This window comes from Thunnus thynnus, chromosome 3 (genome assembly GCF_963924715.1).
Source record: "Thunnus thynnus chromosome 3, fThuThy2.1, whole genome shotgun sequence".
Classification (NCBI taxonomy): domain Eukaryota; kingdom Metazoa; phylum Chordata; class Actinopteri; order Scombriformes; family Scombridae; genus Thunnus; species Thunnus thynnus.
In genome coordinates, this window is record NC_089519.1 from 7,404,649 (window position 1) to 7,420,018 (window position 15,370).

A 15,370-nucleotide genomic window follows, 5' to 3' on the forward strand; every position below is an offset into this window, starting at 1 on the left:
GCAAGTGTACAGAAAGTCACATAGTGGAGGAGGGGCCAAACCATTTAAAATTTTATAAACTAGGCACAAATCTGAGAATAATCTAAAATTCTCAAAGCTCAATACCCTACAGTGATGGAAATGCATTGGCTTTTTGTCCAGAGCTTTTAGAGTTTGTTTGTATAAGGACTCAAGAGGTTTTATGGTTGTTTCTCCAGCTTGCCCCCAACATGTGATGCAATAACACATATGGGAAAGAATCATAGCATGCATACATATCTTGGCTGCATCCAAAGAGAGACAGTTTCGAATATGTCTAAAATTTGCTAAGTTGTACTTTATGATTCCATTACCGACAGGAGTGCAGTCTCGTTAGAGTGATCCTGTTTAAAGCCAGATGAATGAAGATAAATAACAAAATCACAAGTAACAGCAGTTCATGCAGTTTATACAGTGCTTTGTGCAAATTTTATACTCTGATAACAACCAAGTTTAGACTCCATTGCTCCCTTTAGCAGTTTCTATAAAGGTTTAAAAAGAGCGACTGGGTTTCCCATTTTCTCCTGGGAGCCTGAGCTAACTCATTCTTAATGGTTGTTTCCAACCTCATTCCCACTGATGAACACATACACACACACACCACACACTTGTAACTCTCACAGCTGCCCACTGTCACATTACATAAGCTATACTTTAAGTATGGGACTTTCGAGTTAGATAAGAATATCATTTTCACATTCAGTAAAGAAAATGACAATAAATATCAAGTGAGTTACATAAAGAAAGTTACTACTGATAGCTACTGTAAATAAAATCATTTATTAGTGACAGTGGCAGCACAGTGTTACTGTTACTAGCCACCATTTTCCATAAGATAAAGACCATAACTATCTGTTATCTGAGAATTTTAGAAACTCCTACTCCATCCTACAGTAACGCTGGACATAACATATCATGCCTATCAGTACCTGCTCCCATTATTAACATAATCATTTTATTATCATGCATTGCAATGTCCTTTGATTAAAGGAAGACAAACTTTAAATGAACAGCAGCCACTGTAATCCCCATTATGTAGTAATATTCACCTTAAGTTTGCTAACATTAGCCACCATAAGCAACTGTATCAGCTGGTGCATTTTTGCATATGAATTCTGCTTTTTATTTGTAATTGGAACACTGTCATTTCTTCTCTCAAAAGTTCAATAATCACACTTTAAGTGGGCACTATCATCTTAAAGAACGTACTGTTGTGCTAATGCCAAGATGCTACTGACTGCACAGGTCATGATCAAACTGATTGATTGTGTAATTAGTAGCAAAGCATTGAATTTGTGAAGGGAGAAGGCTGATGTAAGGTGTGATTGCTGACAGTGTTTGGTGCTGGGAAACGTGCCACCCTACACCAGCACACTCCTTTATTGTGGTGGGACATTAGATTGTTTCTTCATTTGGACCATGCCTCACATTTCATTTGCTCCATGACATAACAGCATTTCTGTGTAGCACATTGAGGGCAGAGCTACTCCCCGGGACCACTACTTGCTTAGTAGTGGTTTGTGTTCGTGTATTTAATCTAATGATTGTGTGTGAAGCACCCAGCGGGCTGTTCTGCGGTGCATCACCTCCTCATGAACCCACAGTAAAGCATGACATTATGGGCTGGGCTCAGATCTCACATGATGATGGTAAAGAAGAGCAGCTCCAGGAGGCGTGTAGTTCAGCTGCAAGAACAACAGCGCACATGGAGGTCCACTTCTATTCTGGCAAACTCACTGTGAAAATGTGGCCACATTTGCTTTTATTCCACACTGGAAGACATTTTTGGAAGTAAGTTATGTAAGAGAAGGGTTATGTGTGCATTAAACCCAGCAAAGGCCTGGCTGCAACAGTTAAAAAAAACATAACCAGCAATAACAAGAAAATAATGTAATTAATCACAAATTAGAGGCATGATCTATTCACTAGACACTACAAAAAGTCTCACAAGCTTGTGTAGCTTATGTGGTGGTAATGGGTACATTTTGTGTTTATTCTTCTGTCTTGAAGAGATTTAAGTGACATAAAAGAAAAAGCAAAATTACAAAAAGTCTACCAACCATGAAACAAAATCATATTTTTGTTGTAGACTTTACCCACCTCTTTCCAGACTCTCAGCAATGGATATGCAAGTTTAAATTAATGAATCAGAGTATAGTTGATGAATCAGAATATAGCAGTCAGACTGAGAGGTAAAATATGAAAATTCACAGCCCTCTTTGCCTTTATTTTTAAATCTCATCACTTATGGTTCCTGGAAAAGTTTAAATAAATTATGGTGTACCAGCAGCCATAAATAAAACTTTAAAAATACTACTACTCTAACTGATTTTTAATTCCTTCTCCATTAAATAAAACTGCATTTTTCTTACTAATATTCAGTTTGTCCCCATTTTGTCCGTAAAAACACACAATACACATGCTGTCAGACACATTTTCATCAACTTAAGTGTGCTGGGCTCATTTGATTCTTAATCCGCTGATCCTGCCTACATCTCTAGAGATAAGGGACCTCTGAAAGGGGATTTGTTGCTGCAGAGATTTTATTTGGATCACATAAAATGGCTATTAATTTAAAACCAATGTGAACACAGAAACTGAACGTGCAGTGGTGCCTCCTCTGAAGCTGCAACACTTTAATTAGCCCACAATGAGCCACGTGGCACCATGTCTCTGTTGCTCTTAGCCAATGATCTAGACACAAACTCTTTCTTCCAGCGGCACTGGAGAGTACAGATTTAAGAGAGAAGAGAAGTAGTTGTAGTATTGAATATTAGGCAAATACTGTAGACTGAATGGTGTCTGAAGGCAACATAATGTTTTAATATGAATGATCATCTTTTAAGCAGCAATTTATTGTCTTACTTTTTTTCCCACCAACATATTGCAGCTAGTGAAGCCAAAAGTTAACAGCATATTTCAGTTTGAAGTTGATGCAAAGTTCACTAACCGAAAACAAATAAATTTGCAGCTCTCAAGGTAAATGAGACGCGTTGCCACATGGTCTGTGGTCAGCTGCCTCCAGCTGTCAAAGAAGTCTTGAGCCTGGATGTGTGTGTTTGAGGAAGCTCATACTAAATTATGAAAGATTACTCTGAACTGGGAAACTGAGGTTGAAGTTAAACCTTAAAAATTCAATAAACACTCTCTCTCTCTCTAGAGAAAGCCAATTTTACCACTTCAAAATTCTAGCTTTCCAGGAATAAAGACACACAGGCCTTAGAGCTTGACCACCACTCTTTTTTTTTATCTAAAGCCGTTTGAAAGAGTTATTGTGAACATTACTGTTAGAGATTTTTCTCAACCAACAGATTGCGTTATACACCAATTGGAGTGGAAACGTATTATCAAAACTGGAATTGAAATAGTGTCTTAAATTGTTAAACATGAATTATTCAATAACTTATTTTGCCAAAATGCTTGTACAGTACACAGTGTGACCTAAATACAACATCTACTTATTCAAGTTTACTGGCCAGACATCTCTGCTGGCTGTGCAGGCACATTAAAACCCCATACTACGAAATTTTTGGGATTTATTCTCCAGTCATACTAGTTCCATATAATAATGCTCTTCATAATGTTTTAAATGTCAGATTTTTTTCTAAAAATGGATTTGAAGAGTAAAGGAGTAGTCACACAGATTAAAAGGAACATGAACAGAATATTAGACACATAACTGTGATTTGCTTTGGAATATCTTGTTGATCACCAGGTTGAGATTTGTCCTTCAGAATAAATGACATCATCATCAACAAGACTCCTCTCATTGAAATTGTGTACAGACAAGCACACAACACAAAATACAAACATTACATTAAATCAACCTGCTGAGTGGTGGAGGCCTTTCAATGGGTGTCAGCTGAAAACTGAACTGATTCAAAGGTTTGTAGTAAAAGTTTAATAAGAAGTAACCAGTTATGATGCATTTACTATAGCGAGGTTCAAACGGTAAAAAACGCTGCGTTTTTTTAAAACCTTTAATTCAACTGCCAACAGAAATCTTAATGTCTTTGTGTAAAATGATGCACTGTTTCACAAGACTGAATTCAACCCTCAAATTTACAGGTGGATTTACTTGGGTCATCTTTACAAAACATAAAAAGTCCATATAAAGACAAACATGAATAACATAAATTAATTTGTTACCCTTTACAAGTGATGAGGCTCAGTCCTCGTTGCAATGTTAAGAGATATCAAAATAAGTGAGTCTGTTGTGCGACACACCCTGCACAACCAAAATATGAAGATAAAGGTTAGGGAAAGGAAATGGGACGCTCTCATGTGATGTAACGCTGCAGGCTAACAAACAGACGAGGATGAGATGTTCAGTAGCAGTTGGTGAAGGACTGTGGCAGAAAGAAGGGGAAAAAAATGGTGGGAATCCATTTCTGGGAAGTGTAGTGGTAGGAAGGAGTGACCAGTTAAGAAAAACAGAGCAGGAGAAGGACAATCTTTATCGAGTGTGAAGAGGTACAAGATGTCTTTAGCCTCTGCTGATTCAAGGAATCTAAAAAAAATAAAATAAAAACCAAACAGAAGGGAGGTAGTTTTCTGTCCAGTCACTTCCCCTCCCAAGCATCTTCCCTCTGTTTGACTGCCAGGCGCTTTTTTTCTGAAAGATAAATCACAGAGAGACAGTTCATCATATCAATCAGAGAAAGCCCTTAACTAAACAACACTTTCATGATTTGTTGCTCTAAATTTGTAACAGTCTGCCACATGCAGGGATCTGTGGAGCTGAGGCAGACTGAACAGCCAGTTGTGGATATGACCATACGTGGCATCCAGTCCAAGGACATAATGTTCAGCACATGATGCACTTCAGCGCTGACATTTACTCTGCGTGTTGTGATGTTAAATAACGAGCGCAGCAGTGCATCCATGCTAAGAACAAAGGAGCTTTTTTTAGTTCACTATACTCAAGGCTCTGACTTCCTGACTAGCTGTTCAGTGGACAGCCATTTGTGGTTTTCTGTGCTTATATACTTATGTTCCATCTAAGAGGGGAAATAGCTGCTGGACTGATTATAGACCTGTTATGATCTGCACAGCAATGGACGGAGAGCAACTTCTCTTGGCATCAACCTGCAACTACACTTGTAACTGTAGTTTCTTTGAAAAGTATGAAAACAGCTCCCACTTGTGGTGAAAACCTTGTGATGCGAACACTGAGGCAGTGAGACTGTCAGATTAGGGTTGTCATGTTCTGCTGACCGCAGTTCATCTCTTACCCTTTGCTTCCTGGAGCTTCTTCCTCTCTGCCTCGCGCTGCTCCTTCGTCAGGTTGCTCTTTACACCGAGGGCACCAATCACGAGCTTTCGAGCCAGTGCTGCACTCGTCTGAGGTCTCTCCTTAGCAGGCAGGAGGTAGTCTTGGGATGGGAGGTGAATTAAGATAAGATTAGTCTTTAAATGTATATGAGATACAGAAGACAAACTGACAGAGAACCGGGAAGACGGTCGACTGTGTTTGCACCTGAGCAGCTGCGGGCTTTGGCCTTTATGGCAGGGGAGGATTTGGAGAGTGGTCGCAACTTCATCAGCATATGTTTGGATCTCAGAGCTTCACGGGCTGAAAAGGGAAAAGAAACAAAAGGTTGTTTACTATTATTTGTATACGATGGAAAAAGACACTTTGTAAGATGATGTGAAAAAGTAAAGACAAGTAAAAGAAACAACTTATAACACCATATAATACCTCAGCAGTAAATGCAAACTTAATGTTAATAATGTTTTGAATTTCTCAGTCAGAGGTTACGGTCTACTAAAGTCCACTGATCCTCCTTAATAAAACAGTTTCCCTCCCATTATGACGGGGAAAAGTGTCACAACATCGATTTCTACTGCAGAGGATAATGTACTGTAAGGTAGCCCCCCCCCCCTTTCCGGATTTTTATGTGTGGTGGAAAATTCATAGTGTAATACATAGGTATTTTTAATTGTGTTGAAATTTATGATGTAATGCCTATATACTCTTTAATACTCTTTAAAGCTCTCTTGTTTTTGCCCCCACCACCAGACAAAATCAATAGTCTGCCAAGCATTAACAGACAAAGTAAATAAACCTGTGAGCTACTCTTTAATATTATTATAAGCAGTGATATTTTAGGGGAGTTACTGGGATAAATAAGAAAAGACCAATGAGAGGTGTAAGAAGGATCAGGAGAATGTATTGCCTGACAGTTTCAGTTGCTCTGCGCGGAATAACTCAAGGTCTTTACCACTTCAATTCAATAAAAGACATTATACTTTTTTGACAATCTCACCTCTGGACGATTTTTGTTTTCCAAAAGTTAATTCATTTGCCACAAATGATGTGAAGCAGAATTTCACTAACCTGCTATGGGGCTTGAGAAGAGACCCAGGGCATGTGTGTCATCAATCCACTGAACATCAAAGCCTCTTTGTCTGAAAAACATAAAAGTCACAATTAAGCAGAACTAAAAGGTTACTAAACCTGAAGGTAGATAAAACTGATACTTCAAGTCATCTGAGTTACCAGAGACCCCACACTGAGTCACTGAGATTTCAAATTTAAAGACCTTTCTTGACTCAGTGAGTCAGAAGCTGTTTAAGATCAGTTAAAACTCAAAGTTGATCTTAAAATGAAGAGTTGACAAGAAACCTGAAACATATAGATGACTTTGAACTACAGTATATTAAGATTTGAAAAGTATAGAAGTAGTACAATGAATTTTACATACTGGTAGGACTGAAATAACTTAAGAAGATCCTCGGTCTTAAACTCTGCAGGAAAATCATAGATCTCGACGATGTGAGAGAGTTCGTCCTCTGTGAGGTCGATGTCCTCATCATAATCTCCATCCATGTTGTAGTAATCAAATCGGGCCTCCTGGATGGACTTCTTTTTTCTACCATCCTTCGGAGCCAGCTGGAAGGGTGAGGAAGGAGTGCGAGCAAATGACAGAATGATGGTGAATAAAAAAATCAAACAAGGAGGAAACAGATAAAGTCTGATTTGTATCTCTGCTTTCAGGTGTCACCAAAGCCTAGTCAGAGATAACATCCAGGTTCAAGACTAGCATCCTGACACACACATTAGATCCAAGTAAAGTCAACAACACCAAAAGCTTAGCACATGAGGAGGAGGTTGGCAGCAGTTCAATAAGCCACCAATGGAGAACCATGAATGAAGCAGCTGATGCAAGCACAGCTTCAGCTCAGCTACTCATACTACCACAAGGCTCAATTTATGGAAAACTGGTGCACATCATCTACAACGTGTCCAATCCTGGGTGGACAAATCTATCAATCATTGTACATTGTAAATACATTTAATATTCTTAGCCAAGCCGAAACATTTTCCTGGTCTAACTTAACAGTTCAAAGCCGTTACTGGGTCAGAATTATAAAATACTGAGAATGGCAGCTACAAATAACATTTTGTTTTTTTGTTGACCGTTAGCAGTGTCACTGCCATCATCCAGAAAACTTTACATGTCGATTTCTATTTCTAAACTGATATCAAGATACTGAATATCAGTGGCCAGTTTGGTGGGTGTAGTTTGTGGTGCTATTGAGTTGTATTGCATTATACTAAGATATCAACAGTTTAATGGTCATAATTACATTTCTAATTTACAAATGTGAGATGATCAAAATATGGTAAAGTCTCCATTCAGCACAGGGAAACTTTTTCATGTAGCAAACATAAGATTGTATTGTGTTACACTCAGAAGTGTTATTAATATGTAGTCTACCCTAATTTATATTAACATGGGGAGGCAATATATATTAGAAACAGCTCTCAATTCAACAGCATCACTTAAGGGCTACAACTAATGATTGTTTTCATTCTTGGTTAATCTGTCAATTATTTTCTCGATTAATTAATTAATGATTTGGTCTATAAAATGTCAGAAAATGGTGAAAAATGTCGATAACCATTTCCCAAAGCCCAAGATGCAACCTAAGGTGTCTTCTTTTGTCCAGACCAACAGTCCACAACCACAAGATATTCAGTTTAATATTATAGAAGACTAATGAAACCAGAAAATATGTGTGATTAAGACACTGGAACCAGAGAAGTTTAGTATTTTGTCTTTAAAAATGACTCCAAACAATTAATTGATTAACATAGTTAACGATTAATTTTCTGCAACTGATTAATCGACTAAATGTTGAAGTTCTACAACAACCACTAGCGACTACAGCCCCCAGAAAGACCATGAAGTTCAATCAGCATCACCATTAACAGTTTCAACAAAGCCTGAACATTTTAACCTTGGATTTTATATAAGTACAAATAAACTGGCAACTGAATGTATGAATGTTGGGGGAGGTTCCTCTGGTTACTTTTTTTTTCCTTTCATCCAAACCTACTGTAATTTCTCACCTCTTCAAGCAGGTGCGGATCAAGACAATCCCCATCATCATTGAACAAGGTGTCCCAACTCTCCTCTTCCCCCTCTTCTTCAGGAGAGGATGCCGCCTCCAACCGTGAAGTGACCTCTGTATCCACATTAGTTGAGTCAGGCTGCCCATTAGTCTCCACCTCTGTATCCTGTAGCCTCTCTTCCTTCACATCAGTACTGGTGTCACTGTTCGGTACCTCACCCCCATCTTGTCCTCCAACAGGTAATGTCTTTCCCTCTCCTCCAGCCTTGTCCTTCTTGTTCTTGGCATTCTTTCGTGCTTTGTCCGTGTAGCGAGGCCTGGGTCTTGGTTTAACTTCTCCCTGAGTCTTAGCTTTGTCTTTGGAACCCTGAAGTCGTTGTTTGGGCACGTACAGAGCCTGACTTGGCCTCTTTGACTGAGAAGAAGGTGTAGGTGAGGGCTGGGCAGTAGCACTGTCTTCCTTTGGCTGTTCCAGTTCCATTATTGAGAGATGTTATCAAAACATCTGGATAAACGAGCAACGGAAACAGGAGAAGAGGCAAAGCAATAAAATAATGTAAGTGGTCACTTCTTTGCACTATTTGTATCCTGTTTACAGTTCACAGAAACGGTTTCAGCTGTTTATAGTAATTCCTTGTGTATATTTCTAAAGATTGTTATGTTGTTATGTTGCGTAAGTACATTGAGAGCCACTAAAAACATAAACACACTTGGCCAATAAAGATGATTCTGATATAAAGTGTTAAATCTTTCTCAAACATTAATATATTTCAAAATAGTCTTGAATAAGTTTAATGACAGTATTATTTCGTTTTTATTCCAACGACTTGGTCTAGGCAATTCCCCCGAGAGCACAGTCCAAAAATGAAAGAAGCATTTAACATAATGCAGTTAGCTGAGTTACAGTTAGCTTCCTCTCGCTGAGGCTATAAACATTATTTACTGAGGACACAAACATAAAGTTAACACCGACTTACATTAAAAAGTAATTCTGTTCATTTATTTTCACTGAGACTATTTTAACTACACGTATATAGGATAAATATTCCTCTTTCGGCTTACCCGTATTTGGTTTGTTTAGCAACAGATTTCCGTCGCACGACTGACGCAGGCGTCGGATAAACGCAGAGAACTCTGGGAGTTGTTGTTCTTATATGGCTCTGCAGCAGAACCACTGTAGGACGACGAGCTCGTTTGTTTTGACGTCGAATTTGTTTTACAGCAGAATATGCACAGTCTTTATGAGTCAGGATTTCTGTCCCGACAGGAATAATGAATGTGCCGTCGCCTGAGTGTATTATTATGTGCTATTGCTGTACTGTGTTTATTTAGCAGCGCCTACAAACAGAACCGACTTCCGCGTCTCACACACATGCTCATAGAAATACCGGTCAGCCATTGGCCAACATCCGTATTATTTAGACCGTTCGTCGCTGATTGGCCAAATGCCCTACACGTTACACAAGCTGTTTCGTAAATTTTAAAACGCAAAGTTGTGTAAGGTCTCAAATGGTATTATAAGGGTGCAGACTGCTCTCACACCATTTGTGGGTCATTTGCATCTCTGTACATTGTGAGAGTTGTCAGGTAAGACAGTATTTAGTCTCTGAAGGAATTTAACTCTTGCATGTTACTGGCTCTGCTCAGGTGAAGGCATAGATGAGGAATATGCTGCATGCATGTGTGTATTAAGAGAGCATTCATTATATTGTACATCAGTGACTTCGAAGAGCAAACGATTGTATCTTGCATCATTTTTAACAATGAAACAAGAAAGAATCAATAATGCAGAAAATATCCAGCGTTAACAAAGTATGTGCTCATATTGTATAGCTGCAAAAATATGCATTTTCAGGGCGGTATTCAAGTATCTTACTTTTTTTTTTTTTCAGATGTAGAATTACTTTTTCAAAATGGCAAAAACATAATGGTGTTCGCTCATGAATTTAGAATAAAAAATCTCATACTTAAAATCTTCTACCTGGGCTCTCCACTGATTTTTGTTGTTTTTTGGACACTACTCAACTTCTACCTCTATATCTCATTTTTGCTTGGTTTGATGATCTCACCAAATCTTACTAAATCTTTAAAAGTTGTGGGACTCACAAGAGACACATAGAAAAGGAAATTGGTGGAGTTTCCCTTTAAACACATGTTCTTATAATTTGCTATAAATGTATGTATGATTTTGCTTTAAAGAAGCAAACTAATATGCTCTCTATCATGTCATGAAGACAGGATGTCTGTGCATTATATTTGCTCAACATAGTGTCCTGTTAACTTACATTATGTCTGTCCTGCTCTCTATAAAAAGAAATTTCCATGTGAATTGTGAAGTGAAATGTTTAATGCTCTGTGTGCCACCAGGTTATAACGATGTGGGGTTCAGGTGTGTTGCTCCTGCTCTTCGGACTCTGGCATCAGTCCCAGGCTCAGAACTCCGACCCCATGCTACAGGTTGTAACACAGACGATGCTTCCTCCTGACAGCCTGCACAATCCGACACAGCTCAATTATGGGATGGCAGTAACTGATGTGGATGGTGACGGCGACCTGGAAGTGGTTGTGGCAGGGTGAGTGTATCATTACACATCTCTTAGCTTTGGCTAATGTTCATTACACTTTGTAGGTTTGTTATATGAAATTGTGTGAGCAAAATAAAGCTGTGTGTTCTCCTCCCTCAGGTACGATGGGCCCAACCTGGTGTTGAAGTATGACCGCGTTCAGAACAGGATGGTAAACATTGCTATTGATGACAGTAACTCTCCATACTACGCACTGAGGGACCGAGCAGGGAACGCCATTGGAGTTACTGCCTGTGATGTGGATGGAGATGGACGTGAGGAGATCTACTTCCTCAACACAAACAATGCTTACTCTGGTAAATACTTCATTCTTATGATCAGTCAGTTATGATCAGCAAATTGCATGACCCCAGCAAGTAATTTCAGGTAGATGAATAATTTTTCCCCCTTATTACTGCCTTTTTTTTGCAGGACGGGCAACTTACTCAGACAAGCTCTTCAAGTTTCGCAATGGCCGTTTTGAAGATCTGCTCAGTGATGAGCTCAATGTGCGTCGTGGCGTAGCTAATCGCATGGCAGGACGCTCTGTGGCATGTATCGACAGAAAGGTCAGTACACCCACTTTGTCCAATGGCATGGTTCTTCACATCTCACCCTCTCTACTTTCTCTTTCTCCTGTTCTTTTAAGGGATTGTCAGTTCTGTACAAAACCTTTCTTCCTGTTGTTTCTCTGCAGGGAACTGGCCGCTACTCAGTCTACGTGGCCAACTATGCCAGCGGCAACATCGGCCCCCACGCTCTCTTAGAAATGGATGAGGCTGCCAGTGATTTGACCAAGGGCGTCATCGCTCTGTCTGACGTAGCCGCTGAGGCTGGAGTCAACAAGTACACTGGTCAGTTTGGGGAATATAATGCGTGTGATGTTTTGAATTTGGCTAAATCAGCTGCTGCATTCAGAGTTTGGTTGTTGTGCAGGTGGCCGTGGCGTGGTGGTTGGACCGATCCTCAGCCAGACAAGGTCAGATGTGTTCTGTGACAATGAGAACGGACCCAACTTCCTGTTCAAGAACAATGGAGATGGGACTTTTGTTGATATGGCCAGACAAGCAGGTGAGAATAAATCAGGAAAGAAGAAGCTGAAAGCAGGCAGAGGTTTTTTTTAAAATAAGTGTAGCATGAGTGCAGTTGTTACTTCATGAGATATTTGTATGTCTTTCAAAGTATGTCCTCTTTGTCTAATATGTTTTACACCAAATATTCTAGTTTTTGTTCTGTTTAAGAAGTACAGAAGTATAGTTAAGCTTTAGTAAAACTAAAGGTTGTAGGTAAATTATTATTATCAGAATATTGAGGTTAATGCAATGCAAATAGCAGCATTATCTTCTATCTTTAACACTGTGTAACCTTTAAAGGTGTGGAGGACCGATACCAGCATGGCAGAGGAATAGCACTAGCTGACTTCAATGGCGATGGAAAGACAGACATCGTCTATGGCAACTGGAACGGCCCACACAGACTTTACCTGCAGGGCAGCGACTCTAAATTCCGGGTAATTAAAGAGAGCAGGACAGTGGAGGGAAAAGAATAAAGGAGGGGTGGAAAGTAAACGTTTGTAACTGACAAGATTTTAATAAAGCCTGACATGAAAAGCTATGTGTTCTCCTGTGCAGAACATCGCTACTGGAGGATTTGCCACCCCCTCCCCTATTCGCACAGTCATCGCTGCTGACTTTGATAATGACAAGGAGCTGGAGGTGTTTTTCAACAATATTGCCTACAGAGGCAACGCCCCTAACAGGCTGTTCAGGTAAGATTTCAATAATTATGTGAGCCCAAACTCAAATGAGAGGCATCCTTCATTCAAGGAATAACTGGCAGTGGTGCACATCCCAGAGTATTGAGATCATTATCAGCTATTTTTAGAATCTTGTTTGTTTGTTTACAGGGTATCAAGGAGAGATGGTGCAGACCCTTTGATTCAGGAGCTTAATGTGGGAGATGCTGCAGAGCCACAAGGGAGAGGAACAGGTGAGATATGTCTGAACTCAGACCAGAGGACTTTGGACAACATATTTTCTCTAGTTTCATTCTCAAAATGATGTAACCTGAACTGAATATTCTGATATTCAGCTATCTCTGTGTTTGAATGAGATTTACAGTGACACAGCTGTCAGTAAAGCATCACAGTGAGGTTGTTATGTAGGTCAGCGCAGTGAAAGCTCTCTGCCTGTTTTGGACAGGTGGCACTGTGACAGACTTAGATGGGGACGGACAGCTGGACCTGCTGTTAGCACATGGAGAGAGCGCCCAGCAGCCAATCTCTGTCTTCAAGGTCACCCAGGTGTGTGCATGTGTTTTCGTGCGTGTGTGTTTGTTCATGATAACTCAGCTGTGACTATCCACAATCTAACCTGTCATCCGTGTTTTCAGGGCTCATCCAATAACTGGCTGCGGGTCATCCCTCGCACCCAGTTTGGCTCTTTTGCCCGAGGTGCCAAGGTAACAGCCTTCACCAATCAGAACGGAGCTCAAACACGCATCATAGACGGAGGCTCAGGGTACCTGTGTGAGATGGAGCCTGTTGCCCACTTTGGTTTAGGTAAGTTACACGTACACACTTTATAGACACTGTAAGAACATGAGACACTTATTTCAAAGAAAAGACAGTATAAGTGGCCATTATTTAAGATTGTATGTATTAAACTCAATACACACATTGATCGTATTAGTATAGACAGATTTTAAAGGAGTAGTTCAGCATTCTGCTGTTAGCTTTCTTGGTGAGAGTTGAATGAGAAGATTGATACCACTGTCATATCTATTCTCCATATATGAAGGTAAAGCAGGGAGGCAATTAGCCTAGCTTAGCACAAAGACTGGAACCAGGGGGAAATGGCTAGCACTGGTCTGTCCAAAGTTTAAAAATAAGCCTAACAGCACCTTTAAAGCTCATTAATTAACATAAATATTTATGTAATTTTTTAAATCTGTACACCAACAGGAACAACAATTTGTGGTTTTAGAGGGAGTTATGTGCTGTGACAGTTTCTCTTACAAACAAGTCTCAACTGGATGCCAGACAGCCTCAGAGCAACACAAGAAGTCACTGCTTCCAGCTGTTGTTCATCAAGAAAAAGCTACAGCATAAAACTCCCAGTACATCATAAATTGTCAATTTTACATTTCTGTTTGTATACAGATTAAACAAATGAAATACAGTGTGTTAATTAGTGAACTTTTAGAGGTTTTGGCAAGAACATTGGACAGAACCAGGCTAAATGTTTCCCTTGCTTCCAGTCTTTATGCTAAAGCACGCTAATTGCCTCCCTGCTCTAGCTTCATACTCAACACACAGACATGAGAGTGGTATTGATCCTCTCATCTAGTTCTTGGCAAGAAAGCAAATAAGCGTGCTTCAGAAAATCCTGAACTATTCCATTAATATGTGATATTGTGTTGTCCTCAAACATACTGAAAATTATAGGACTTTTTGAAGGCTTTATTTTCCTCTTCGTGTGATGCTCAGTGATTTTTCTGGTCATGACTCCCAGGAAACGATAAGGTGACGGTACTGGAGGTCTCCTGGCCTGACGGCAGCTCCATCACTCGCCTCCTTCAGCCTAGTGAAATGAACTCAGTGGTGGAAGTAGCCTACCCCAGAGAGGGGGAAATGTCTGTGCTTGCCAATGACACACAGGTATGCACTACGGATCCACGGCATGAGTTATGAACACGGGTAATGTTCCACTCAGTCTGTCTTACTGGCCTTTTGAGCTGATCAAATCAACCACAGTATTTATATTTCTCTCTTACTGCCAGCGTCAATTCAATTAGAAGCAATTTTACAAAAAGAAAAAAATGAAAGTCTCTCTTTCTTCCAATCATAGTTGTTCAATGATAATTTTCAGATCTTTCTATAAAATCCAAATGAATCAACATATTTGGTTTGGATACCATTAAATTCCTTTTTTCTTTTTTTCAGTGTGGTAAAGGCTTTACTGTCAAGAACGGCCGCTGCGCAGGTAGGCAATTTTTTTAAAGACTTTCTAACATTATAAGTATTAATTTGTATTCTTTTTAATTTTCTTTTATGTTTATTTTTCAACAGGTATTTGAGGACAATGGCATGTAATGCAATAAAAAACAGTGTGGAAAAGGACAAATTTTATTTTTCTTTCTTCTGTGCTTTGGGACAGGGGCCTTGTTGTTTTCTTTACTCTATGAGTAGTTTTAATATTTTTGTTATACTTATTTTTTAACACTTTCGCTTTCATTGGTTGCCTAACTACTACAGCTGGGTTACGGTTGAGATTTCATGTACCATGGCAAACTCCCTAAATAAACTGCTTCAATCAATATGCTGGGTGTGTCAGATTATCATTTCATAATTTAAAAGTTATATCACTGATTTCAGTAACTTGAACCACTGTATGTATAAGGAAAAAATAAGAAGTGTCTCCCATGTG

At 39.4% G+C, this 15,370-nt stretch overlaps 2 protein-coding genes across 3 annotated transcripts; one reads left to right on the top strand and one right to left on the bottom strand.

The window, feature by feature from the left end:
* Positions 1-3,244: 3,244 nt before the first annotated feature.
* On the bottom strand, positions 3,245-9,523 carry r3hcc1l (R3H domain and coiled-coil containing 1-like). Of its 2 annotated transcripts, none has more exons than XM_067583116.1 (7): positions 9,442-9,523; positions 8,378-8,884; positions 6,726-6,913; positions 6,359-6,429; positions 5,498-5,593; positions 5,253-5,393; positions 3,245-4,633 (listed from the first exon to the last, which is right to left on the bottom strand). In XM_067583116.1, the coding sequence occupies exons 2-7, from the start codon at positions 8,858-8,860 to the stop codon at positions 4,581-4,583; spliced, it is 1,032 nt and encodes a 343-aa protein (XP_067439217.1). In that variant the 5' UTR covers positions 8,861-8,884; positions 9,442-9,523; the 3' UTR covers positions 3,245-4,580. The 2 variants fall into 2 exon arrangements, with proteins under 2 accessions (XP_067439217.1, XP_067439224.1); XM_067583123.1 differs by having other exon boundaries at positions 9,357-9,473.
* Positions 9,524-9,708: 185 nt separating this feature from the next.
* On the top strand, positions 9,709-15,260 carry crtac1a (cartilage acidic protein 1a). Its single transcript, XM_067583109.1, has 14 exons — positions 9,709-9,966; positions 10,747-10,952; positions 11,064-11,260; positions 11,376-11,512; positions 11,641-11,797; positions 11,880-12,014; positions 12,317-12,453; positions 12,575-12,711; positions 12,850-12,932; positions 13,145-13,245; positions 13,335-13,503; positions 14,456-14,601; positions 14,887-14,926; positions 15,013-15,260. The coding sequence occupies exons 2-14, from the start codon at positions 10,756-10,758 to the stop codon at positions 15,018-15,020; spliced, it is 1,644 nt and encodes a 547-aa protein (XP_067439210.1). The 5' UTR covers positions 9,709-9,966; positions 10,747-10,755; the 3' UTR covers positions 15,021-15,260.
* Positions 15,261-15,370: the final 110 nt, after the last annotated feature.